Below are 25,475 nucleotides of genomic sequence, written 5' to 3' on the forward strand. Positions count from 1 at the left end.
TAGCTCTCCCGTAGCGGCCTGATGCGATCATCGTCATCCCAACTTTAGGATCTCTGATCTTCAAACTTCCCTGCGCACATCATTTTTGTTGCACAAATAAATAGTAACAACATTACAAGGAGCGTCTACAGCCAAATCTTTTGCAATGGGTATTTGCGGCAGCAAAGAGAAGAATGACGGCCAATCGACCGAGATGGCGCGTCCATCACAGCCCGCAGCCTCAAATGCGCCGACACAACAAAACATCCCAGTGGCCGGAGAAGGTGCGACAGTGAAGGCGCGCAGGTCACCCGATAACCCGATTGTGTACTTCGATATTGCAATTGGAGGCCAGCCGATTGGGCGCATCCAGATGGAGTTGTTCCTCGATGTCGTGCCAGCCACTTCAGAGAACTTCAGGCAGTTCTGCACTGGCGAATCCAACCGTGGCGGATACAAGGGCAGCACTTTCCACAGAGTTATCCCAAACTTCATGATCCAGGGTGGTGACTTCATGAATGGAGATGGTACCGGCAGCGCGAGCATCTTTGGAGGCGATTCGTTCGACGACGAAAACTTCGAGCTCAAGCATACGCATCCTGGTCTTTTGAGCATGGCGAATTCAGGGCAAGCTACATGTCCGGCTGATCATTAAGATATCGCTAATCATCCCACAGCCCAAACACCAACGGCTCGCAATTCTTCATCCTGACCGCTTCCACACCCCATCTTGATCGCAAGCACGTCGTTTTTGGTGAAGTACTTGATGGCATGGATGTAGTAAAGCAGATTGAGGCGACAAGGACTGGGCAGGGTGACAAGCCATTGAGCGATGTCGTAATTGCTGGATCGGGACAGCTGGCTGGCGCAAAGCCTTTGGCTTAAGAAGTGAGAGACGGATGTCGGTGCAGAAGATTGGCCGATCTGCAGTATATAGGTTTCTATGCACGAAGCCGTAATAATAGTAATGTAATAGGTCCTCGAGGAGAGAGCTGCCAAAGCGGTATGTGCAAAGTCTACCCTGAATGCCCTCGTGAGTTTCCGAGACGCTGAGCGATTTGTTAAAGCTCTTTGGTAGGAGTCTAGCACCTCTAAAAGTGCACGACGCATTGTAGTCAAATGCAAGTTGTCCAGCAAGCGTAGGTACTCGCATTCATCAATGGTTCAGGAAGGATAGGATTTAGTTTCTTATTTCTATCATTAGCCTTACGTTCCAGCAAGTGCTGGTCTATTACTCACCCATTTATGCTATCGTACGAATTCATCAAATTCTTGCATCTGTATACGCAGGGCTTCTTGCTCCCAGAACTCCGCCGCTTGCTCAGCCCCTCTCCTACCACCAAACTGCACAGCGCCGTTTCCCATGTCGCCTTCGGCCCCGTCCATGAGGCGCATGAAGCAGTTCTTGTTCTTGGGGTCGTTGAAATGGGCGTATGGGTGATCTGGGTTGAGCCACGCGGAGCAAAGATAACAAAAATGCGACTTACATTGCGCGCAGGTCTAAATATAGGTGTACAAAATCAGTATGTGTTCACTTGTAGCTTGTGCAGGCACATTACTCACCATGTGATTACATCCCATGCTCTTCTGGCACGGTACAGAGCAGTACGGGCAGGGTGTGGTGTTCTTCATGATAAAGTTGAGCGATGCTTGGTCCTCCTCGGTCAGTTGTGTAGCATCGCGTGGCTCGCAGCGTACGAAATCTCCGTGCCACGACGCTAAGCAGACAACACAGAAAGCGAGTGTGCAATCTTCGCAAACCTGTAACCGATCCATACCTCGTACGCCGACTCCACGCTTCTCCGGGCCAGGCTCAGTGTTGGTTTCCTGTTGCTGAGCTGGACTCTCGTCGTCTGCTTCAGAATCCGAATCGTCCATCTGAGTTACGTCGGTAATCTTGGGATATTTGGTAGTTCGCATGGCACCTTGACACCATGTGCGTGGACAAAACACGATGCTAGGGTCAGATTCAATCTTTTTCTTCCGCTTGATCTTGGCATATCGCTCGACTTGATCGCGTGCTATAGGGATCTGTAGCAGCTCCTTGGGCGACAACAGCCGGTCCTTCTTCTTCCCACTACTACCACATTCGGTGGACATACACTTGACGTTGTTGATGTCCCCCTCGGTTATACAGTTGTTGTAGTAGTCCTGGAGACAATTGATGCAAAAGACATGGCTGCAGCGGGCCATGCGGTAGCAGGCTGACCCCTTCTTTGGCTCGAGACAGACTTCGCAGTCGAACGTGTCTTTGTCGAACAGCTCCTTCTTCATCCGGCGACTATAATCTACGAGCTCCTTCCGCATAGAGGAGGATAGCGAAAGCCCCTCCAGACCAAAGGCATTCTCGGCTTGTTCTTGTAAAGAGGTGATATAGGCGAATAGAATGCTACCTCCGCCGTACTCATCCCATAACATGTTTGCTTCTGCTGTGAGTGTAGCCTGGAGGTCCTGGCCTAGCCACGATGGCAACGTAGACAACCTCACTACGGGCGGTGTTTGTTCGGGATACTCGGCGGGTAGGATAATTTCGAGACGTAGTGGGGGTAGATACGGAAGTCGTTCGACATGTTGCTGTGGCTCGAAGGTAATAGGCAAAGGCTTGGTAGGCGCCACGAGCAGTTCAAGAGTGGCAGAGTAGGGGTCGCTATCGCTGATAACCAACTCCGGGTAGATGGACTGCAGCGTGCTGAGCTCTTCGGCGCGCTCGTCTTCCATAGTGAAATTGGTACGGTGGTGATGTCTCGGGGGATTGTGTATCGCCCGTCAAGTGGGTTGTATAAGGATGTGGCGACAGCGGAGAGAGGGCGGAGATAAGTTGAATGCGGTCGCAACAAAGTCTGAAAGGGCGTGGCGGCTGTCTTCTATCGGTAGCGCGTAAAGGCAAAGGACCCCTTGAAGAGGCCCATGGTGAGTCAGACGCTGGACTGCTATCACTCAGATTGCACAGATGCTGTCAAGAACTAGGTCGTCGCAACTGGCATTGGAACGTAGCCAATGGACCACCGAGGTATCTCGCATGCGCCACGCCAAGGCCGACAGGGTATTGCCGGGAATGCGCCGTCATAGCTACTGCATGTGCATCCTTCACTCTTGACTGCCCTGGAAGCTTCACCTCCCACGTGAAGTCGCTATGGAGGCTCCACCACTTGCGTCACTGTCGCTGACGCATGTCCATTATGTTTGTTCATTGTGCTGACAGCAAGAGCTCAGCTAATGCTCCCAGAATCCCGCAGACCGCATCTCCTACCTCTGCGCATGGCTTGCTCTCGTGCCCCAGGGACTGTGCGTCGTCTATGCGACGCTGATATGGTCCAACCGCGAGATTGAGATCTTCCTCATGTTTGCCGGCCAGATGGCGTGCGAAGCGCTCAACTGGGTTCTGAAGAGATACATCAAGGAAGAGCGGCCGCGGGGTAAGTCGACAAAAGCACACTATCCAAGCGTAGTGCTGATACTAGACAGAGATGCATGGAAAGGGCTACGGAATGCCTTCCTCACACGCCCAGTTCGTATCCTTCTTCTCCGTTACCCTAGGCCTGTTTCTCCTCTTCCGACACGTTCCCCACCCGACGGATACCCACACGCCCTTCTCACTGGGTGGCCGTTTCCTCCTTTCACTCCTAGCATTGGCTTGTGCAGGAGCTGTAGCTGCAAGCAGGATATATTTGAGCTATCATACACCAAAACAAGTCGTGGTCGGATGTGCTGCCGGAGCTATCTTCGCCCTGGCTTGGTTCGCCTTCACAACATATCTGCGGAGAGCTGGCTGGATAGAGTGGGCTCTCGAAACCTGGGTCTTGAGAACGCTGCGTGTAAGAGATCTTGTGATACAAGAAGACCTGGTAGATTCTGGCTGGGCACGTTGGGAAGATCGGAGGAAACGACAGATCTTCCAGGTTCAGGGTAAGAAAAGCAGGTAAGCCCTAAAATCTCTGTATATACTACTATGGTACCGCGCTTTCATAAGCGTGCGAATCTGTCAATACTCAAATAGACGTGCGGCACCCACAGAATCACATCGGGACGCGGACCATTCCTCAAGCCTCTTGACTTTTTTTTAGCTCCCGCGGGCCGCCGACAACCTCGTAGTGTCTTTTTGCGATTCCAGTTCCGACTGTCAAGAACTCGGCCGTCACACAAGCATGCCCCTAGTATCAATCACCAATCATCGTGTCATGACATGTAAAACCAGCCACCAACGTCAGGCGGGCGGAGGCTTCACCCGTGTGCAACGGCATATTCTTGCCCCATAGAATACTGAAACCCTATCACAACAGGTGCCTTCTTTACAAGGACACGTCTTCAGTCAGCCTTTGTTGGAGTTCTCCATTCATGAACGGCGATCCCGACACTTAGTGGTTCAGACTATATGTGGACCCTTGACGCGCATCTTCCGTCACAATCGTCATGCCTCCGTCTCCGTGTCGTTGACTAACACCAAGATCTCGTCAACCTGATTGATTGACCGCTATAGCACAACGGCGGCCGTTAGTTGCTTTTAGATCGTCGTTAGGACGCGTTCCCCAGCCACGGTGTATCCGTCCATTTAGTATGGACATTTTTTTCGTCGATATCTTCTACCATCTGTCTTACACAGCTTCCTGTCGAAATCAAGACCTTTCGCTCTCAAACCCTCTTCCTTAATCTCCAATCGACAATGCCGCGCATGTCCACCTACCGCGAGCCAAAGCCTCCACCACGCCGGCGTTCCCGAAGCCAAAACGGTAACAGTAGTCCGCTCCCACGCAATGAATCAGATTACGACGTACCCGCTCCTGAACCCAAGAAGCATCTCAGCAGTCTTGAGGGCCACATTGTAGCAGCCAGTGGAGAATTTGTCGGCACCTTCATGTTCCTCTTCTTTGCTTTTTCTGGTCAACTCATGATCACCAATCAAGCCAGCGATCGTTCGATTCTCAACGGTGGTACGAGCAGTCAGCAGAATATCTTCACAGCCTTGGTGTATGGCTTCAGTTTGTTGGTAAATGTTTGGGCTTTTTTTCGGATCAGCGGAGGACTGTTCAACCCTGCGGTACGTACTCTTTCACTCGTACATACGAGAGGAAGGTAGATGATACTGACACGTTCCAGGTAACGATTGGTATGGTGATTGCCGGTCAACTTCCCTTTATACGGTCACTCTTTCTCTTTCCTGCTCAGCTACTCGCATGCATGTGCGCCGGTGGACTCGTCGAATGCATGTTTCCAGGAGATATCGGTGTTGTCAACACTTCACTATCTGGCGGTACCTCCATCGCCCAAGGTGTCTTTATCGAGATGTTCATGACCGCCGAGCTCGTGTTCGTCGTTCTAATGCTAGCCGCCGAGAAGAGTAAATCTACATTCATTGCGCCAATCGGTATTGGCCTGGCGCTTTTTGTAGCCATGATGGGTGGTATGTCATACTTCTTACTCAAGTAGAGCAACATTTCCGGTTCAAGGAGTTAACACTGTACAGGCGTTTACTTCACGGGTGGATCACTTAACCCCGCACGCAGTTTTGGTCCTGCTGTTGCTTCACGAACGTTTGTCAGCTACCACTGGATATACTGGATTGGCCCTATACTTGGTGCACTCCTTGCTTCGGCATACTACCGCTTTGTCAAGCACTTCAATTACGAGCAGGCGAACCCTGGCCAAGATTCTGCTGGTGGTCACTTCTCTGCATAAGTGTCTTGAGACGCTTTGTGAAAGACACATGTGTCGAATCCGCAACGCAGCTTATATAGCTGGTATGTTCCATTTAGATGCCATGATTGCCAGGACATCGAAACGAAGGTTTGGAAGATCAAAACATATAGCGAGGAGTTACAGGAGTGTTTGTTGAATATTGTACAAGTCATACATATGTTTGTTATGGGCGTTTTGACTTCACGTAACACACGGTCGCGTTTAGGCTATGAGGTCGATTGACTTAACGTGGTCAAGAGAAAGAAGATATAGAGTCAAAAGCGCTGATTCATCTCGTGTAGGCTGTGTCCATACTATGTATATGAAGCTGGAAATGTCATGCGACTCCTCCTAAATATACCTTTGGTGTAAGAAGACAAACATGAAGGAAAACATTGAACATGCGCACTCCATCCCGTATGATATCGATCAATTCAAAAAGGGTTTCCCCTATCTTACTGACGGTGATGCAATTGCGTGTAACTAAAACAAGATATCATCTACTCATTACAAGGTTGATTGAGCAATGCGGCAGGAGCAAGGGGTATGTACAATGTAGCTCACTCGCCGAAAGCTTGTGGGGTTCATTCATTGAGTGATGAACGGTAAAAATTGAGGGACCGCAAAGCCAAAGCGAAGCCAAGGGGCGGACATAGGTCAGACAACAAACTCTTGCAGAGGCTGTCGACGATCAGGAAAAAGAAACGCCACAGCGTAAGCCGCAAAGGAAGTACAGGGAGGGACGGCGGTAACGAGCCCGCTCTGTATTGAAGCTTTTTGTACAAGTGCAACAATGCAGAGGCAGATCCCGGCAAACATCAGTGTAAGCAGTACATATCTGAGTGTGGTCAGCAATATGCTCACTTTGATGTTGTTCGTAGATACTTACAGCCTGTCAAGTGTCACTCGGTGAGCTTGATACCGAAGGTACATCATCGTTGCGATGGACCAAATGCCAAAAACTCTGTTAAACAGTGTCAACAAGGTCCAGCAATGGATTAGAAAACTCGGAATACATACAACCAGGAAAGGCTGGGTCGGATTGCCGCGTCATTACGCATAATGAACCACAATACACTGGTTATGCCCATCAACGGGCCGAGCATTTGACTTGCCATAGCCACCATGTATCCGACAACGACGAATGTCATTGTGCCTGTACTGACTAAGAACCCTCTCATGGGATACCCAGGAGTCAGATCAGCCATGGAAATGCCGTGAGTGTTCTGGACGGGGTATGATGCCGTTGATATCTGGTTATTCATTGCTGTGACGGGGACAACGATATTCGTAAGAACGATTAGAACCGCCAGAGAAACAAAGATCGTCTTAGGAAGCACCAAGGTCCTTGGATTATGATAAAACGTCGACTTCTCGCTAGAAGCTTTGTGAAATGTAGCGCCTATGTGCTGCTCCTTCTCTTGTGCTGGTGCAAAGAACGTACGGAAATCTGTAAACAGTGTGTTGTTGGCAGATTTCATCTCCAGGAGAGCGATTTTCGTATTGCTTAAAGTTGTCGAAGAGCCTGTGCGATGCAGTGTGTTAGAGTCTGGTGCTACTGCTGATGGTATCTAGAGTCAGGTTAGCGGGTTTTCAGGGAGTAGGTGATCGGAACTTACTTTGCAGTTCACTTCAAGTCGGGAATGTCATAGATGCCGAGTTTAGAGAAAATTTTAAGGAGAAAATCCAAGGGAATCGACTCTAAAAGATCCAGCGCTACGTTGCTATCTGAGCTTGATGAGAGAAGTATCACGGTCAGAAAAAGAGAGAAGGCAAACAATACCACGGCTGTGCTTTAGACTCAGCCATCTTTCAGTGTCTTCGTGCAGATAGTGAGGCAGAATTGGAATTACATGTCCGGCCACTATTCGCTGCAGATAGCAGAAGATGCGAGCCAAAACTACGACTGGTAGCACGATAGGAAGAGAACTGCTGCTTGATGAACACAGCCACTCTTTTCATGCAATAGCCATGTTATCGAGTCAGGCGAACAACTGAATGCTTGGTGGCTATTTGTCAGGAATAGTGAAGGACACGGCCAGCGCACACCGGTAACTAGCTTGCGCCTCAGCCTGATGCAGCTCCTCGCAACAGGGCAAACAACCCTTCACCTTGCCTGTCAGCCTTCCAGCCTCTCAGCCTTCTAGATCTTGCTCTTGTTATGAGGAGGGTATAAAAGACGACGGTTGCTATGACGGACAAGACATCATTCACCTGCAAGAGTACAATCATTGAATCTTCAAGCTCACACCATCAGCCCTCGAGCCCCAGCCCCGTGACGGTGGAGCGCCAAACCCAAGCGCAAGTCTTCCGCTGCGTCTGGCAGTCATCACTATTTGAGCGTCTTCCTTCTATTCGGCATGAGCAGACTGCATCTATGCTGCTTGCATTGTGGTGATGGCCCGCACAATTCCACACTCAGACCCACTACATGGCTACACCACTGCCTATTCTACACTGCACTCTTAACGAGCTTTCTCGTCGACACAATAGCAGCACTCGATCTTGGTCGCCACAAGTGGCCATCATGGCTCATAACATCAACGATACATCCGGAAACAAGCGCCATGTGCTTTAACCACATGGCTGCTTCAACTGTCGCATTCTTCACCGCGTCTACCGTTATCTATCGGATGAGCGTAGGCGACCAGTGCCAAGACCACTTTCTTCTCGCCGGCATAACGTCTGGCGTCGCTGTGGGCTTTCTCTTGGGCGGAGATTTACATACCGTCATATTTCAAGTCATGCCATGGACAGTCATGTCCGCATTGTTGTGTAGCTTAATATATCACAGGATAGCGAAACTCGCACCCTGTACGGCTACAGTTATGGAAGAGAAGGCTCCTTTGCTGGAATGAGAAAGCACCCACAACGCATTTGACCTCAATATGTGCTTGGTATTGTCCAGAGTGCGGATATCGAAGATATCCTTTGTTTTTTTATGGTTCCTTCGTGTTTTTGTAGCGTTATTAAGCATTACTTTCATTTGACCGTGTACTGTCCAAATATCGTGGTCAATGTTAAGATCTGAGTTTTGTCACTACAGTCCTGAAATCGTCGTTGTGAAATGACTTAGTACCCACGAAACCGAACTGCACTTCCTCTGCCGCATACGCCGTAGCATACCTCTTCCCAGACGGATGTGAAATTCAGCTGAGATGGATACACGGTCCTTTTTATAGTTTTTTTCTAGACGAAAGTTGCAGTGAATGCATCTAATGTACCTTTGATTGTTAGGCACCATTCGGAAGAGAAGAGCGTAGTTCGAACTCTTATCAGTACCAGAATCTCCACACAGACGCCAGTGGATCTCAAACATGCTGTTAGTCTAGACATTTGTCCTGGTCATAAGGATTTATATCTCTTGAGATCCTATCAAAACGTTTGAACTGTGCTTCGTAAGCCGGGTTGGTGGGTGAAGTGACGGACCATCTAGCAGCCCAACAGTGTGCTGGTGGAAGTCTGAGATGTAATGATGTGGGAGACTGAGGTAAGTCGAAGGGTTCGTTGACATCCTTGTTGATTTGACGCTCGGGGTCGACATGGAGATAGGCAGATTGAGATCCGCTCAATCTAGAGAAGACAGTACCTCGGTCCACAGACGCTGAGGAGGAAAAGGCGCTTGACTTGCACTTTGCTCATCTGGTCTTCGAGTGATCCGACATTCGCCTATCATCAGGACATCGGCGAAGAGGGGTAGCACTGTGTTCAGCCCCAGAGACGACTTCCATATCAAACCGTGGTTCCAACCGTTTCCTGTTGATGACCTCTGTAGCCTTTTCTTCTGCGTCCTTCACTTTGACGAATGAGCTTCGAAAGAGGCGATCGGCATCTTCGTTTGATGAAGCCAAGGGCGCAATCTTGCCAAGCCAGTATGCCCCACGATCACGCCAGCAGAGGACGGATCGGGCGTTGCCTTGTCCAATAACTGCAAAGTCTTGTTCACTTTCAGCGTCGCCGCTAGCATCGGGTTGTTCCCGCCATATTTCAACGCCGTCGAAGATGTCTAGATTGCGTGCATGCTGTGCTACGCGAAGCGCTTGCTCCAGGTCGGCAACTTCAAGCAGGACAACTTTGGCTTCCACATCTCTGGCAATGCCAAGCAGCCGCGGGTAAAAGGCATCGCCTTGCTCTATGTCTGTCTGCTTGAGCTTGTGGGGAGGTACTAGCGCGAGCTTCGGTTCGAAACCGCGCACCGAGCGCGTGGTCGTTTCCCAGAAGGCCGACGGCGAGATGTACGGTGGGTTTGAAATGAGAATATCCCAGAAAGACGGCATTTTGTTGAAGTTGAGGGCAGCTATTAGCGATAAGACGCCTTCAGTCTGATCTGAGAAGGGATTGACCATGATGTCGGCTTGTAGGAAGTCCCATGGTCCATTGTCTTGAAGTTGTCGCATCTTGCGTAGTCTTTGAAGGTTGTGTCTCGCAAGACGTAGGGCCTTCTCCGAGATGTCGACACCCAGAACACGTAGGTTTATGCTATTCGACGCCGAGGATATCTCGTGGTGGAAGAGGAGGGGTATACAGCCGGTGCCGGTGCAAAGGTCAAGTACGCGTATTTCCGGAGGAAGATTTTGGGCATTCCGTAGGAGACTGGTGAGATGTGTGACTGACGCGGCTGTATCTGCTCTGTTCGCTTTGTCAGGCATGAATCCCTTCGAAGTCGTAGTATGCTGTACCTTGGGATCAAGACACCAGGCCTACAGCGTATCTCCAGGTCGCCAAAGTATTCCGTGCCCAACAGATACTGTAGTGGTTTTCCAGCGGCTCTTTCTCTGACCAGCTGCCGTAGCAAAGAAGCCTTAGCTATTGTGTCTCCTTTGGCGCGACGCGCTTTCGCGACTTTCTCGACGTGTTCGCGGAGCCATCGCAGCTCGTTCTGGGCGGCCTGTAGTTCGCGACACGGCGCAAGAAGAGCAGGAAGAAGAGCGTCTATCGCGCGCGCCTTGCGGATGAGTGATGTTGTTATGCGTGGCATATTGAGGTGACATGGTGGGGTGGACTCGCGGCCACACTAACATAGCGTTGCGCTCATTTGGTCTGCTAGCATTGCGCCGTAGTCAAGTTTCAGCATGGTAACAATACATTCGGGTATTGCTGCGTACAGTGGCAGCAGTACTTGTTCTTTCTTCAAAAAAAAAATCCATGACCAAATTGAGAAAAACGTCCAGTGCCTGTGGGCAACAAATGCAGGATAACGGTTGTACATTCTGAGTACGTACGCCGTCGCACTTTTCCAAGGCTTACCACGGATCCTTCTTTGACAATCCGCGATATATCTCACCCTGGCTGCATACTGACGCCTGCATATGCAAACACACGCAAGACGGCGTCCTTGTATAGTTCCCTTGGCAGCTGCGCGGTGCCACTCAACACGCCGTATGGCTAAGCTTTAATTTCCCCGCGCAACAGCCGTTCTGACCCACACTCTCCAACCACTATCCCGCACCCCATACTTCTCCAGCTCACATGTATCCAATTGCTTTTCATAGCGCGTGTTGCTAACCCAACTGTATCCACCTGCTTCACGGTACTGTGATACCGACTTTCATCATGAACAACTGTGTTTCCTTGGCCCAGCCACACACGGATGACTATTTCCAGACCTCGGAGGTGAAGACTGCTGTCCAGTGCTTCATGCTGAACAACTCGCAAACTGCAGGCAAATATTCATCGCTCTGATTATATCGGACAACCTGGCTCCATATAGTCCGTAATCTTCTGCAAAGCACACAAAGACATGATCAGTCTCAGGCACAAAACCACCGACTACCCATCCTTCTATCCACACAACTCTTCCCCACATGTACAGATGCACAAGTCGCCAAGTACCTTCCACTATTGGCTCTAAACGAGCGGAGAGCCATCTGACTTGTGGGGTCGCACAACTCAGGCCTATCTGCACAGAGGACTTGGCAATAACTTGTATCGGCAGATGGGTAAAGTCGCTGCTTGCATTCAGCCCACACTGGGCAAATGATCTTCGTGGTATAAGGCAAAACGAATGGCGTCGCTTCAACCACGCTCCCGCTGTAGGAGAACCTAGCTTCCCACCTGTCTTGCCCTGTTTTCATCCACAAACTTTTTGACCATGTCTGATAACAATGGTTACACGTGGCGCGACCACTCGCGCTTGTTCCTTGCGTGTGGTGTTGTGATCCTTAGCCCGTTCCAGTATGGGTTCGATTTCGGTATGATTGGAGGCTTGCAGGCTATGGTCGGGTTTCTCAAGGTACGAAACAATTGAATGACTTCCTTCCTTGGGGTTGATGGCTCACTGCTGACATTAGGTATTCGGATATCAAACCGACAAGACACCTACGGGATGGAATATTGATACAGAAAGACAGCAGCTAATCTCCTCTCTTATGACACTGGGAGCTTTCATCAGCTCCGCTACTGCTGGTGTTCCATCCACACGCTTTGGACGACGCATGTGTCTGGTCGCGGCTTGCATTACTTGCTTTATAGCCAATATCATGATGATGGCTACGGAAAACATCGGAGCCCTCTACGCTGGTCGTCTCATCATTGGTCTCGCGAACGGCTACTTCATGACCTTCTCACAGCTATACCTGCAAGAGAGCAGTACGGCGGAACTTCGTGGCGTTTTTCTGACAGGTTTCAACTTCTTCGTCTCCTTCGGGACACTGATTGGCACCATCATTGACTGGGCCACCGCGAAACGACCAGACAAATCCGCCTACCTTATCCCGCTTGGTCTTATCTACGTATTTCCCCTGATCATTATCTGCACGATATGGTTCATTCCGGAGAGCCCGCGTTGGCTGATCCTTCAAGGTCGTTTCGAAGAAGGCGTAAAAGCCCTCGAATGGCTTCGCCCTGCGCGCCACGATTCTCGAGCAGAGGCGTCCGCCATTTTAGCAGCCATTGAGAAGGAAAAAGAGACAAGTTCTGGCATAGGATGGCTTGACATGTTCAGCAACCCCATCGATCGCCGCCGTACTTTCCTCGCCGTCTTCGCCGTCTTACTCCAAGCAGCGTCGGGCTCCATGTTCATCATCGCATACAAAGCATACTTTCTCCAGATGGCAAAGGTGTCCGATCCATTCGCCATGTCCAACGTCCTGTCCGCCATCAGCATAGTGGCCTTCATCGCAAACTCCTTCATCGTGGTACGTTACGGAAACAGGCGCGTGCTTCTCATGACCGGCCTACTTGTCTGCGGCATCCTCCAACTCATCATCGCCGTCGTATATCACCAAGCGCCCAACGCAAAGTCAACCGGGAAAGTTACAGTTGGTCTAACCGCCATCTACATGTTCAGTTACAACGGCATGATATCAACTTACGCCTGGCTCTCCGGTGGCGAACTCCCTAATCAGCGTCTGCGCTCCCATACATTCGGTCTAGCTGCCAGTGCCGGTTTCGTGGGCGCATGGCTCACTACATTTACCGCACCATACTTTATCAATCCGCAGTCTATGAATTGGGGGCCAAGATATGGTTTCATTTGGGCGCCGTCTTGTGCAATTGCTGCTACATGGGTGTTCTTCTTCCTTCCTGAGGTCAAGAATAGGACATTAGAAGAGATTGATGAGATGTTTGAGGCTAAGCTACCTGCGAGGAAGTTTAGTAGTTACAAATGTGTGGGCGCTGCAAGGCACGATGATGAGGGCATGGGGAGGAGCAGCGTGGAGAAGGAAGTTGCTGTATTTCAAAATGAGAAGGTTGCTGCTGAGACAAGTGTGTCGAGGGATTAGATCAGTGTACGGTGAACGTGTAGACAACCGTCAAGAGTGTGTAGGTATAGGTGCGAAGTCGTTTGTCGGGTATCTCAATATATTGTTACGCTCCGTCACGATTTATCCTCAACCAAGTATTCGCTCAATAACATATCGTCCGCCAGGCTCTTTTCTTTGCACCACCTTTCTAATGCCCAAACCCCATCCTTGGCTACCCTTCTCACCCATCAGGCTCATCTCGACCTCACACTCCCGCTTATCCTTACTAATCTCTACAATCTTACCCTTCGGCTTACTTGCTTGTAGTAACGGTGTGTTGAGCGCAATATTGATAATCTGTGGCCTCGTAACAGGTGTTAAAGGATGCATGCGCGTCTTCGGTGTCCGACTGCCAGTAATCGTGGATGTTGCCGCGCGCTGGAGATGCGAGTAGATTATATATCCTGGCATCTTCGCTGGTGGCGTACGCGCAAGTATAGAAGATGGGTGCAAGAAGACGTATTTCGAATGTGGATCGTCCGAACGCTCTAATTGTGAGGAAAATAGCGTGACGTATGGCACATCGATGGCAGTCTTTGGCTTCCTCGGAAGCTCAGGAGGTACAGGAGCAAGATCAGCGCGCATAGCAATCTGGTCGATGAAGCCTGCCGCGCATATCTGAGTAAGGAGATTAATATTTCGCTCTGAAGGTGCTGGAAGTTTTGGGTTGTACGTTCCGATGGCGGTAGGTCGATGTGCACGAACGATATTGGTGAGCTGGTGACGGAGCTGGCTAGCTTCATTCATGGATTTGGGATTGAGGAACATGTCTTCGCAGAATCGGTGCGCGTCAGGCTCGTATGCGTAGGCACAGATTGCGTTACTGAGCTTGATGCAATCACTCTGCTTCGCGTTGATGCTCATTTTAGCCTGAGCCGCGTTGTAAGCTTTGCGCAGCCGTGAGCGCTCTTCGGCTTCGATGTTGTCCTGATCTGTACGAATGGCGTCAGGGTCTCTAGTTGGCTCACGAAGACCCAGATTGTTTTCCGGCACAATGAGTTCCGGCACAGACAAAGCCGCTACCAGTGCGATGGTCTCAGCTGCGAGGTTCTGCGCAACACCCATAGCGACCATACGAGCGAATCGCGGATTGAGAGGATACAACGAAAGTTCGTGACCAAGCTTGGTAACCTTGCCGTCCAGAGATAGTGCCCCCAGATACGAGAGCAGGTTCTCAGCTTTTTGCAGACTCTCCCTATCTGGTGATGTTGGAAAAGGGAAGTTGACAACAGGTGCGCCCATGCTCTTCAACTGCAGCACTACGCCCTCCAGGGGTGTTCGTGAGATCTCAGGAGCTGCATACTCATGAAAGTCTCGCTCGAACACGGCCGATGAGTATAAGCGATAACAGTGACCAGGACCGGTTCGGCCGGCTCGACCTGATCGCTGGTTGGCGCTGGCTTTGCTAATCCATCCTACTTCGAAGCTTTGAACGCCAGTAATGAGATCGTACTTCTTTTCCTTGGCTCTTCCGCAATCAAATACGTAGCGGATACCAGGTATCGTCAAACTGGTTTCTGCGACGTTTGTAGCAAGGACAATTAGACGAGAACCATCGGGAGGTGGCTCAAACACCCGCAGCTGCTGATTTGTGGGCAGCTGGGAGTAAAGAGGTAGAACATGGACATTCATGACGGTCTCCTCCGGTTTTTCGTCCTCGATCTCGAATTCTTTGTCGTCCTCATCATCAAGTCCCATGATTACAGAGCCTTCCGAATCCGAACCATCATCGTCTAAGTAGTCCTGGCTTTCGGCCTGCCCACCTAGCTCAATGTCTTCTGCTTCTAGCGGCGTCTCTGCCGGAGAGATCACGACTTTGCCAGCCTTCACCTCCCGCCCCTGTGTGGAAGGAAAGGCTTCCTTCAATCGCTTCGCGAGTTGCGAGATCTCGTTCTGACCAGTAAGGAAGACAAGCATTCCGCCCTTTGGCAGCTTTCGATGACCCCTGCACACCTTGCGATACATCTCCTCAACATAGTCTCGTTGTGTGCGACGTGAGAAGTGGTTTACAACAGTATACTGACGACCCTCTGCTTTGATCAGAGGAGGTGGCTCGCTTCTGAACAGGCGTTTATTCTCCGTGAAGTCCGAAATGCGTAGAGTAGCAGACATGATGATCAGCTTCAGAGGTTTATTCTTTGGGTCTTCCTTGACCATCTGTGCGCGGAGATCCACTATCCTGCTGAGCATGCCAATGAGAATGTCGGTGTTCACACTGCGCTCGTGAGCTTCATCGATGACAAGCGCAGAATACTTTGTCAGTACAAAGTCTTGGGTGATCTCTCGCAGCAACACACCATCAGTCATGAACTTGATAGCGGTTTTGGCACTCGTTGACGTATCGAATCGGATCTGGTACGCGACTTTCGTACTTTGGTCACCAAGTTCATCACCAACACGTTTGGCCATACTGACAGCAGCTACACGACGTGGTTGCGTGACTCCAATCATACCAGGTGTGGGGCCATCTGGTGCTCCATATCCAGACTCTAGGAGAAACTGGGGCACCTGCGTGGTCTTACCACTACCGGTGGCACCCCAAACTACCACCACGTCGTTGTTGTGTATAGCCTCCATAATCTTCTGTTCTTCCGCTACAATGGGAAGCTTCAATCTTGATTCCTGTATCTCGGACGATCGTTCGACGTTGACGCTGAAGGCCTTCCGTATCCCGTCGGTCGCAGTTTTCGTCTCGAGTTCTGGGGGTAGAGGATCTTGCTCGGGAGCTCGAGGTTTGAAATTGGCGGGAATCGGTGCGTAAGAAAGTTGGTTTGTCGGGGTAAATCCTACTTGCTCATTCCTTTGCTGCGTGGCCCATGCTTTGAAAGCTGATGCCCTTTCCTTCTTTGCGACCTTGTTTTCCTCGTCAGGACTTGTGTCGCTATCCTCATCGCTGTCGTCCTCCGAGTCTTCAGAGTCTCCAGATTCGTCTGACGCTTCGGATCCTGAAGTTGATGCTTCTTCTTCAGAGTTTGAGCCAGAGTCTTCAGACTCAGCACCAGAAGGCTCTGACTCGTCCTCATCATCCTGCTCGTTGTTCTCACTACCCGAGCTGAAGCCCTCCCATGCTACCTCATCTTCAACCACGACAGGTTTGTTGCTCTGACCTTTCCTGCGCTTTCTTACTTGTATGACGGGTTTGCCTGACTCGTCAACCTCTAAAGGCCTCTTCAGGCCGCTTCCAAAGAGTCCACCAGTCTGCCTTGGGGCCGCAAAGATTCCCGTAGTCGGTTGAGAGACGTCGATTTCAGGCTCGGAGGGTGACGGTGACGGTGCGCGTTCTTGTAAGGGCGCGTCGGATTGCGCTGTTTGCGAGGGTTGTCGTACGGTTGGTTTCGAAGCAGATGCCGGTGCTTGTTCATCGTCGTCGTCGTCATCGTCGTCGGAGCTGTCGTCCTTGACTTCCCTGAAGTCGCGCTTCTCAAGAATCATGCCCTCGTTCTTTTCTACATCTATGCCGGCTCTACTCTCGGCCAGCGCCCGCCTCAGTGCCTCTCTCTTGGTATCCGCCCCTCGACCAAGCTTCTTGGAGCTTTGGAACAAGCTGGTGTCGACCTTTTGGGATGCGAGCTTCTTTAGAAGTTCAAGGTTCTCTTCTTTCTTGAGTTTTGTGTCCTGCAAAAGTTAGTCCTGAAGTTCTTCACACGGCAATCCCAACGCGATGTGGCCGCAAAAAGTGTTGCAAGCCACTCCAGACGGTGTCTCGACGTACAATGTACTTGTCGAGGCGCTTCTTCTTCTTGCCGCTCATCTTGCCCTGTGACTCTCGTGTGAGCTCATCCTTGAGCGCAGCCTTTTTCTGAGCGCGCTCTTGCTCCTCCTGGGGCAGAATCTCGGTCGCATTGGCGTCGGTAGTGGCATCGTTCGCCGGCGTCTTGCGACGGGCCAAAACTTTGTGTTTTCGCTGTCGCGGCACAAACTTGGGCATTTTGGTGGTTGCGGCGTCGAGGACTGCTCGCGGCGCCCGAAAGTTTTTGGTGGGGATCAGACGCTAGCGGGCGAACTCCGCATCACTCCCGCGCAAGTTGAGTGGGCTGTTGGCCAGAGACGCAACAACACAAACAACGAGGCACACAAGAGCAGCTCAAATCACCATATTACTAGCACGCATACATTCTCGGTAGTTGGCGAACACAAAGCACTAAGCCCGCACTCCAGCGTGATACTTTTACGGTCGCAGCTGCCCCTCTGCACCAGACATACCACCGCACGAACACAAACGCAATGGCAGCACCCACCACTTCAGACGACTATACCGTGACGCCTACCCCATACCCAGCGCGTACCAGCACGTCCACCTCGATAATCAAGAGTATAAAAACCACAGCAACGACGGTCAATTTTGCGGACAAGATTCTCATCACTGTCACGCAAAATGGACGATTAGCACATTGGGTATGCTCATTTATACTATACATCGTGATGACGTTTGCTGATACTGCCTAGGTACATGTACCTCTCGATATCTCTGCAACCGATGCTTCGATGACTTCGAATGCCTCGCTTGAACGCGACGAAGACGATCCCAACTCAGACCTCCTTCCTATGCATCATCTCACGGCTACAAATATACTTGGCGGTACGATAGCGGAGCTTGATGTTCTTGGACAAACGCTCGCGACACAGATTGCCAGTGCTATCAAACAGCGCGATGACAGGGAAACCAGAATGGTTGTGGTTGGTATGGGATTGGACAAGAGCATGGTTGGAAGAGAAGCATTCAGCGAGCTGATTGGTCTTGTGCTGGGGGTCATATAAGAGGTCGCCGAATTCGTATTGCTTTAGTCTATGCAATGCTCGACGTGATGAACTATGGGATCATGTGCCCAAGCGTTCCTTCGTCAAATCTCGGGTATGTCTTCCGCCCGTCCCCTATGTTCAACCTTTTTCCCTCTATGCGCCGTTTCATGCTGACATTCCAAGTACCGTAACGCCAACCCAATGCAATCCAGATCCGATGCGGTTATACACTTTCGCGAAGTTTGTTGATCAAAACGTCGACTGATTCCATGTCGTTAGCGTCCAACTTTTGTTGGGGCTTGAACTCGGCAGGCATGTGCTCAACGGCGGCATCGAGCGCGGCCTGGAAGTTGCGAACGGATGACGAAAGGGCGAAGATGGCCTTCTTGCGGACCTTGTTCTCGACATCTGAGGTTGCCATACGAACGAGGGTAGGGATAGCGCCGACTACAAGGAGCTGAGACCTGTTAGCATGGCCCATAGGCGCGCAGGATTGAAGACTACTTACCCGTTCTTGTGTTCTGATGTTGTTCTGGACGGCAGTACCGCAACACCATGCAGCGTAGCGTCGGAGTTCAGCGTCTTTGTTCTCCAGTTGTTCCACAAGAGGCGTCCACAGTCCTAGGCTCTCGATGTTGTTCGCGTTGTCGAGGTTCTCAATGAGTTGCTCAAAGTTGTCGAATGCGGTTACCCGGTGCTCCAGTTCTGCCTCCTCGTTTTGAATGACTTGCATACTTTCTTGCATCAATTGCGCATCCGAGGGACCTGACACTCCAGTCATGAGCCGTTGCAGCGCCTCAGCGTCGAGTTGTGGCGGCGGTTGGTCGGCGGCGGCGACATCGGTGCGCGAGGCCTCGGAGTTTTGAATACCCCATTTGAGGAGGTTGTTTAGTCCTGGATCGTTCATGTTGTCGGATATGTGTTTGGTGTGCGGTTTCTTGTGTGAAGAAGGAAAACGGCTGCGGGGTGTGTAGACATTGAATAATTTTGGCGGGCCTTATGACCAGCAGCTTCGCGGACCTTCCATGGGACATGCTGCCCAACACAGCAACGCAGCTGTCAACACCATCAATCACATGGTGTCAACGTGACAAACACAACGGAAACGGCGTGTTTGTGTGAATTCTCGATGTTGACCTGAAATGACATAATCACGACATGCTAGCATCGAGACTTGAGTTGCTGCTACAAATGCTCGTTTGGCTAGGTGCACGTTGACTGCCCCTCCGCACACGTGACCAACCACCCGTCGTATTCGGAATGGGCGGGGATATGGCGAGTTGGCGGTGAGCAGCTGCGGATGGCTGGGGACTGACTTGTGCTTGCTCCCGACTTATGCATTCACAGCGCGCCGTCGAGAACACGTAGGTCCTAGTGGAGTGTCTATGATTGCTATACGCCAAGGATTGAACACCGCTGCCTGGCGGTCTGGTAGAGTTGACGTGCGTCGACAGCAGCTTTCTTCATGCTGTGGCGGGGAGCTTGCGTACTCTCCAAGTGCGTACCACCAGGGCAGAAGACGATGACTCTAGGCTGCACAATTCCGCCAACAGATATAAGATAGCCAATGCTGTGATCGTCGTGAGCCGACTGCCCAAACGCTGAAATTATACACAATCCCCTTTAGGAGCCGCCCGTTCGTGCAAAGCCTCCTTCGCGCCTGCGCTCCTGCCACCCCGCTAAATCTGGGCAAGGCCGACCCGCTTATTTAGCACACCCAGTTCTTGCCTCTGCGCACCAGAAACCTCAACCTCAACACCGCCGCCGAACTTGTAAGCTCCCCGAACACCTCCGTACCCTTTTTACTTTTTCACCGCTAGCTGCATCTCTGAGCTTAAACACTGACGCTCAATTGCTCCAGCGACTCTACACAGACACCCTTCTACAACTCCACGTCTACTCTAATCTCACCCTAATCAATCAACATGGAGGGTAAGCAAGCTCCACCCCTACCGCCCCGTGTCCTAACCATCGCCGTCCACCCTACTCTCTATCTCAATGAGCTCTGCTAACCTCTATTGCCTACTACAGAGGAAGTCGCAGCCCTCGTCATCGACAATGGGTGAGTTGGCACCGCCGAAGCCCAACACCGCCATCCCTGCTGTGGAGGGGCTATCCGCGCCCTCGCCTTATCCGAGCCGCGACGAATCCGTCCACAGCAGCGCGCGAAGGGGCAGAGATGAAACGAGCTTGAGCTGACAGTTGACAGTTCGGGTATGTGCAAGGCCGGTTTCGCCGGTGACGATGCGCCCCGAGCAGTCTTCCGTAAGTACCTCCATCTCCGCCTTATCAGCCAAGGCTGCATCAAGCGCGATTCGAGAGCACTTTCTGACAGCTCGCAGCTTCCATCGTCGGCCGACCGCGTCACCATGGGTACGATGAAACTCCCGTAATTCCCACGCAATCCGCCATCTAACAACACATAGTATCATGATTGGTATGGGCCAGAAGGACTCATATGTTGGTGATGAGGCACAGTCGAAGCGTGGTATCCTGACCCTGCGATACCCCATTGAGCACGGTGTCGTTACCAACTGGGACGACATGGAGAAGATCTGGCATCACACTTTCTACAACGAGCTGCGTGTTGCCCCCGAGGAGCACCCCGTCCTGCTCACCGAGGCTCCCATCAACCCCAAGTCCAACCGTGAGAAGATGACACAGATTGTTTTCGAGACCTTCAACGCTCCCGCTTTCTACGTCTCCATTCAGGCCGTCCTGTCCCTGTACGCCTCCGGACGTACCACCGGTATCGTTCTTGACTCCGGTGACGGTGTCACTCACGTTGTCCCCATTTACGAGGGTTTCGCTCTTCCCCACGCCATTTCCCGTGTCGACATGGCTGGTCGTGATCTGACTGACTACCTCATGAAGATCTTGGCTGAGCGCGGTTACACCTTCTCCACCACTGCCGAGCGAGAAATCGTCCGTGACATCAAGGAGAAGCTCTGCTATGTCGCTCTCGACTTCGAGCAGGAGATCCAGACCGCCAGCCAGTCCTCCAGCTTGGAGAAGTCCTACGAGCTTCCTGACGGTCAAGTCATCACCATTGGCAACGAGCGTTTCCGTGCTCCTGAGGCTCTCTTCCAGCCTTCCGTCTTGGGTCTTGAGAGCGGTGGTATCCACGTCACCACTTTCAACTCCATCATGAAGTGCGATGTCGACGTCAGGAAAGACCTGTACGGCAACATTGTCATGGTATGTTACACGCTACAATCCTGCAAAGCACACAGCTAACAGCAACTAGTCTGGTGGTACCACCATGTACCCCGGTATCTCCGACCGTATGCAGAAGGAAATCACCGCCCTCGCCCCATCCTCGATGAAGGTCAAGATCATCGCTCCCCCGGAGCGCAAGTACTCCGTCTGGATCGGTGGTTCCATTCTTGCTTCGCTCTCCACCTTCCAGCAGATGTGGATCTCAAAGCAGGAGTACGACGAGAGCGGTCCCTCCATCGTCCACCGCAAGTGCTTCTAAGGTACTGGCAGTCATGCGTCCGAACGATTCATCGACTGACGGTTTTCTTCCTAGCGTGTTCCTGCGTACGGTTCTCGAAATCATGACAAGCCTAGTAGCGGGGGCATCCTTGTATTGGCGCCTTGTTATCCCGGGGTTTTACACATGTCGATTGTCCACAAAATAGCACAGCGGGCCAATGGTTGGGTGTTTGAGTTATGGAGGAGCTTGAGCTCACACGAAGGTGTAGTAAGGATCTTAAGATTGTAGCTTAGAGCCTATGGACACTTTCATATCCCTTACAACTTGTGGTCATCGATGATAATAATGTGATAACGTGAAGACGGTCTCAGTGACTATCCATTCGTGAGCACGTGTCCATCTCAGAACAAGTTTGCATGCATACAAATAAACAGTTCAGCCATAATTGAGACGCGTCTGGTTTGTGTCTGCAGTTCGACTAGAGTAACGGTGTACAGACCTGGAGACAGGTGGTTGGATACCCCTGCTAGCGCGGAAATTGAGCACCGGCAATCGGAAAGGCAACAAGCGACGCGCTCCTCTACAAAATGCTTACCTGCAACCTACAATCTCACGTATGGCATGTCATAATACGACTCAGGTATCCGTGTAGGCTTTGCTCCGTTACGTCGTACCGCCGCCTTGCTCCTATGCCTTTTGTCTTCTACGTCGGGCCGCTGAATCTATCGACACGATTTTATCCGAACTCCAATCAATTACGGAACTGTTGCATCTAAACCCACCTCTACTTGGCATCAGTCTTCGCAATGCCTACATCATCTACCAATGTCGATGCCTTCCCATCCGCTCAATCGAACGATGAGACCACGCCTCTCTTGACCCACGTAGATCCCACACCCATAGATGAGTCCGTCGATCCTTCAGGGCAGCAAGATTATCTTGAAGATGACGATAACGACAAGAACAAACCACTACCCAAGGCGCAGATCTTTCTTCTGTGTTATGCCGTTTGCGCGGCGCCTATTTCCTTCTTCTCCATCTTTCCTTACATCAACTTCATGATTGAGAGGGTAGGAGGTGTGGATAAAGAGGATGTTGGGTTTTACTCGGGATTGATCGAAAGTCTGTTCAGTGCCACGCAGATGTGTGTCATGATTCTCTGGGGAAAGGTATGTGACCTTAGTCTTGCTATGGGTAAAGGATCATTGCTGACATAGTCTTCAGGCCTCTGATCGATATGGAAGAAAACCCGTGCTAGTCATCTCATTGTTGGGGTTGACTGTCGCCACGGTTCTCTTTGGTCTAAGCAGAACCTTATGGCAGATGGCGCTATTCAGGTGCCTGGGTGGGGTGTTTGCCGGAACAATCGTCACTGTCCGAGCCATGCTCTCCGAGAACAGTACCAAGCATACGCAAGCACGAGCCTTCAGTTTCTTCGCTTTCGCTAGCAATATGGGGATTTTTGTTGGCCCGCTGATTGGTACGTAACTATATAACTACTCGCAGTTGAAGGTAGACTAAACGCAAATCTACAGGTGGTGCACTCGAAAGCCCAGCGGACAAATTCACATCGACCTTCGGCAAGACGCAATTCTGGCATGATTACCCTTACTCACTACCCAACATCGTCGTATCAGTTATTGCCCTCTCTGCAGCGATTACAACCATGCTGTTTGTCAAGGAAACTTTGAATATCCACGGCGATAGGAAGAAGACCGCAAAGTCTAACATGTCTACATGGGAGCTTATCAAATATCCTGGCGTTATGCGAGTACTTGTAGTATATAACTACGTGATGCTCATGGCATTCACCTTCACGGCTGTCTTTCCAGTTGCCCAGTACACACCTATTAGCATGGGCGGTCTTGGCTTTACAACAGAGCTTATTGCTGCGTGTACAGCACTAAATGGAGCTTCTCAGGCAGCCTGGCTGCTTATTGCATTCCCTTTACTGCACAAGCGGATAGGTACCGGTCGTGTGCTCTGGCTTTGTGCATCAGCCTGGCCTGTTCTCTTTGTTGTCGGTCCGGTGTACAATGTTCTACTTCGGTACGGGCATACTGCCATTTTCTGGGCTACCGGACCGCCCGTTATAGTTCTCGCAAGTGGGGTTTCGATGGCATTTAGTAAGTATCTATTCCTATGCTGATGGGCTACGTCCACTAACTTATACATCAGCTTGTGTTCAACTCGCACTTAACGACATTTCTCCCTCACACGAGACTCTTGGGACGCTTAACGCTGTCGCACTTGCTGCTCAAAGCGGCATTCGGTCCGTGGCTCCGGCTCTCGCAACTAGTGTCTATGCCATCGGCGTCAAGTATCGTATATTTGGTGGTCAACTTTTCTGGCTTTGCCAAGTCATTTTGGCATTTGGCTTGTTTGGACTTCTGAAGCTGCTTCCTGCGAAGGCGAGAGGGGATGTGAAGCCAAAGCAGTCGAACGGTAGTGCTTGATACGTCTGTTTAGTATAAAAGGTTAAAGAAGTTTCTATCTGCACCGCCGTACCTGCTGACATTGTCAAGGGCAAAAGATTACATGTCGTATCTGTTTCTCCTTTCCGGTCATCACAGACTCCAGTCTGTCTCTGCTATCTAACTAGCTGATCTATCTATTCACTACTTGTCCTTCCCCTATACCCTCGCTCTCTCGACTGGTACCTCATTGAACTTCTCTGGCTATAATTTATTGCACCTGCGATACCTAGATCGCTCATTACTACCTCAAACTGGAAGTCAACCCTAACAAATTGCTTGTATGGAAGAGCGACGACCATTGAAAACAATTTCGCCGTCATTTAAAGTCTTGTTGTTGCTTCTCTTGTGGTAGTCGGTCGTACCTATGCGCTTCTTCGCCTCCTTGTCGCCGAACATAGAATACAAAGAAGTAAGTTTTCGATGAATTATGCCCCAAGTTTATTATATCCTAAACGTATGTGCTGCATCTTGGACCAAAATAGTGCAATACACAACGTCAGCTTAATCTTAGGGTGTGATGTTGGTGGAGCACATCGGATGGAAAACGAGGTACTCCGTAGGGGCCGTGGGGGAGAATGAGCCCAGTCATCGTCGGTACGGACTACAATTAGCTCTAATCCTCACCTCTTATCTAACGACTTTAATCGATTTCCTTATCTGCCCATATATTGACCCTCCACGACTAGGTTTAGAGGCACAGCTGCCAAGCTTATGCCATTTGACGCTGTCGCCTCTACCTTATATTTCGCCAAACGTAGCTCTGTCCAAGTCATTACTCGCGCTCTTGACTGCTCGACTATGGACTCGTCAACGTTGTTACACTATAGCTTGAGGGATTTGTTGGACCCCACAAACTACCATACGCTTTCTGTCTCACATCTGGGCCCAAGGAGATCATGTTTAGTAAGATTACATCTCAGCCTGACATTGATAAGGCTGAACGGTGGAAAATATTTCTTCTATGCAAACAGGCCCAACGCGATGAATCCGACTACGTTTAGTGCAATACTCACTACTTTGATAGTACAGCAATGACGAACTGTCAGAGTCTGTTAACTCCATGTTTTACTGGCGACAGGAAGCCATGTTGTACTAAGCTGTTATGGATGATGATCAAGACCTTGAACAATCTGTAGGTGCCTGGTGGTTCCCACGAGGCTGGACTGTTCAAGAAGTTATTGAGCCTAAATTCTCGACGTATTGGAACTCTACATGGTAAGAAACTGGCGTTCTAGAGGCTTTGGTAGAAAATGTCTCAATTGGAATGATTGTTGACATGAGATTTTTGCGTGGCGCAAAAAGGCTGATCTACGTTCGCGGGAAGAGCTTCGCCAATTGACTAGCATGGGCAGCCAACCACAATGCGGCAAATGCAGAGAATACTGCATACTGTCTCATAAATTTTCTGGACATCATTTTGTC

General features: G+C 50.7%; 10 protein-coding genes across 10 annotated transcripts; 6 read left to right on the plus strand and 4 right to left on the minus strand.

Moving 5' to 3' along the window:
- Positions 1–145: 145 nt before the first annotated feature.
- GT037_002960 (uncharacterized protein) lies at positions 146–864 on the plus strand (the record flags this gene model as incomplete). Its single annotated transcript, XM_038928007.1, has 2 exons — positions 146–540; positions 657–864. 2 exons carry the CDS (start codon positions 146–148, stop codon positions 862–864), a joined length of 603 nt encoding a protein of 200 aa, XP_038789285.1.
- A 363-nt stretch (positions 865–1,227) lies between these two features.
- On the minus strand, positions 1,228–2,697 carry GT037_002961 (ring finger protein; the record flags this gene model as incomplete). The annotated part of the gene is made up of 3 exons (XM_038928008.1): positions 1,228–1,421; positions 1,467–1,479; positions 1,543–2,697. 3 exons carry the CDS (start codon positions 2,695–2,697, stop codon positions 1,228–1,230), a joined length of 1,362 nt encoding a protein of 453 aa, XP_038789286.1.
- Positions 2,698–3,112: 415 nt separating this feature from the next.
- Positions 3,113–5,652, plus strand: GT037_002962 (pap2-domain-containing protein; the record flags this gene model as incomplete). The annotated part of the gene is made up of 8 exons (XM_038928009.1): positions 3,113–3,160; positions 3,206–3,395; positions 3,445–3,898; positions 3,994–4,072; positions 4,236–4,377; positions 4,533–5,014; positions 5,074–5,377; positions 5,441–5,652. The coding sequence occupies 8 exons, from the start codon at positions 3,113–3,115 to the stop codon at positions 5,650–5,652; spliced, it is 1,911 nt and encodes a 636-aa protein (XP_038789287.1).
- A 3,638-nt stretch (positions 5,653–9,290) lies between these two features.
- Positions 9,291–10,630, minus strand: GT037_002963 (s-adenosyl-l-methionine-dependent methyltransferase; the record flags this gene model as incomplete). The annotated part of the gene is made up of 2 exons (XM_038928010.1): positions 9,291–10,281; positions 10,332–10,630. The coding sequence occupies 2 exons, from the start codon at positions 10,628–10,630 to the stop codon at positions 9,291–9,293; spliced, it is 1,290 nt and encodes a 429-aa protein (XP_038789288.1).
- A 1,113-nt stretch (positions 10,631–11,743) lies between these two features.
- Positions 11,744–13,376, plus strand: GT037_002964 (sugar transport protein 4; the record flags this gene model as incomplete). The annotated part of the gene is made up of 2 exons (XM_038928011.1): positions 11,744–11,884; positions 11,943–13,376. 2 exons carry the CDS (start codon positions 11,744–11,746, stop codon positions 13,374–13,376), a joined length of 1,575 nt encoding a protein of 524 aa, XP_038789289.1.
- A 108-nt stretch (positions 13,377–13,484) lies between these two features.
- On the minus strand, positions 13,485–17,325 carry GT037_002965 (p-loop containing nucleoside triphosphate hydrolase protein; the record flags this gene model as incomplete). Its single annotated transcript, XM_038928012.1, has 2 exons — positions 13,485–17,012; positions 17,110–17,325. The coding sequence occupies 2 exons, from the start codon at positions 17,323–17,325 to the stop codon at positions 13,485–13,487; spliced, it is 3,744 nt and encodes a 1,247-aa protein (XP_038789290.1).
- A 296-nt stretch (positions 17,326–17,621) lies between these two features.
- On the plus strand, positions 17,622–18,155 carry GT037_002966 (uncharacterized protein; the record flags this gene model as incomplete). Its single annotated transcript, XM_038928013.1, has 2 exons — positions 17,622–17,792; positions 17,844–18,155. 2 exons carry the CDS (start codon positions 17,622–17,624, stop codon positions 18,153–18,155), a joined length of 483 nt encoding a protein of 160 aa, XP_038789291.1.
- Positions 18,156–18,360: 205 nt separating this feature from the next.
- Positions 18,361–19,044, minus strand: GT037_002967 (fes1-domain-containing protein; the record flags this gene model as incomplete). The annotated part of the gene is made up of 2 exons (XM_038928014.1): positions 18,361–18,594; positions 18,646–19,044. The coding sequence occupies 2 exons, from the start codon at positions 19,042–19,044 to the stop codon at positions 18,361–18,363; spliced, it is 633 nt and encodes a 210-aa protein (XP_038789292.1).
- A 1,091-nt stretch (positions 19,045–20,135) lies between these two features.
- On the plus strand, positions 20,136–21,615 carry GT037_002968 (actin; the record flags this gene model as incomplete). The annotated part of the gene is made up of 5 exons (XM_038928015.1): positions 20,136–20,199; positions 20,340–20,402; positions 20,480–20,510; positions 20,564–21,335; positions 21,385–21,615. 5 exons carry the CDS (start codon positions 20,136–20,138, stop codon positions 21,613–21,615), a joined length of 1,161 nt encoding a protein of 386 aa, XP_038789293.1.
- A 767-nt stretch (positions 21,616–22,382) lies between these two features.
- GT037_002969 (mfs general substrate transporter) lies at positions 22,383–24,032 on the plus strand (the record flags this gene model as incomplete). Its single annotated transcript, XM_038928016.1, has 4 exons — positions 22,383–22,745; positions 22,801–23,056; positions 23,112–23,702; positions 23,755–24,032. The coding sequence occupies 4 exons, from the start codon at positions 22,383–22,385 to the stop codon at positions 24,030–24,032; spliced, it is 1,488 nt and encodes a 495-aa protein (XP_038789294.1).
- Between the last annotated feature and the right edge of the window lie 1,443 nt (positions 24,033–25,475).

The sequence above is a fragment of the Alternaria burnsii genome (assembly GCF_013036055.1).
Source record: "Alternaria burnsii strain CBS107.38 chromosome Unknown 746, whole genome shotgun sequence".
NCBI lineage: Eukaryota > Fungi > Ascomycota > Dothideomycetes > Pleosporales > Pleosporaceae > Alternaria > Alternaria burnsii.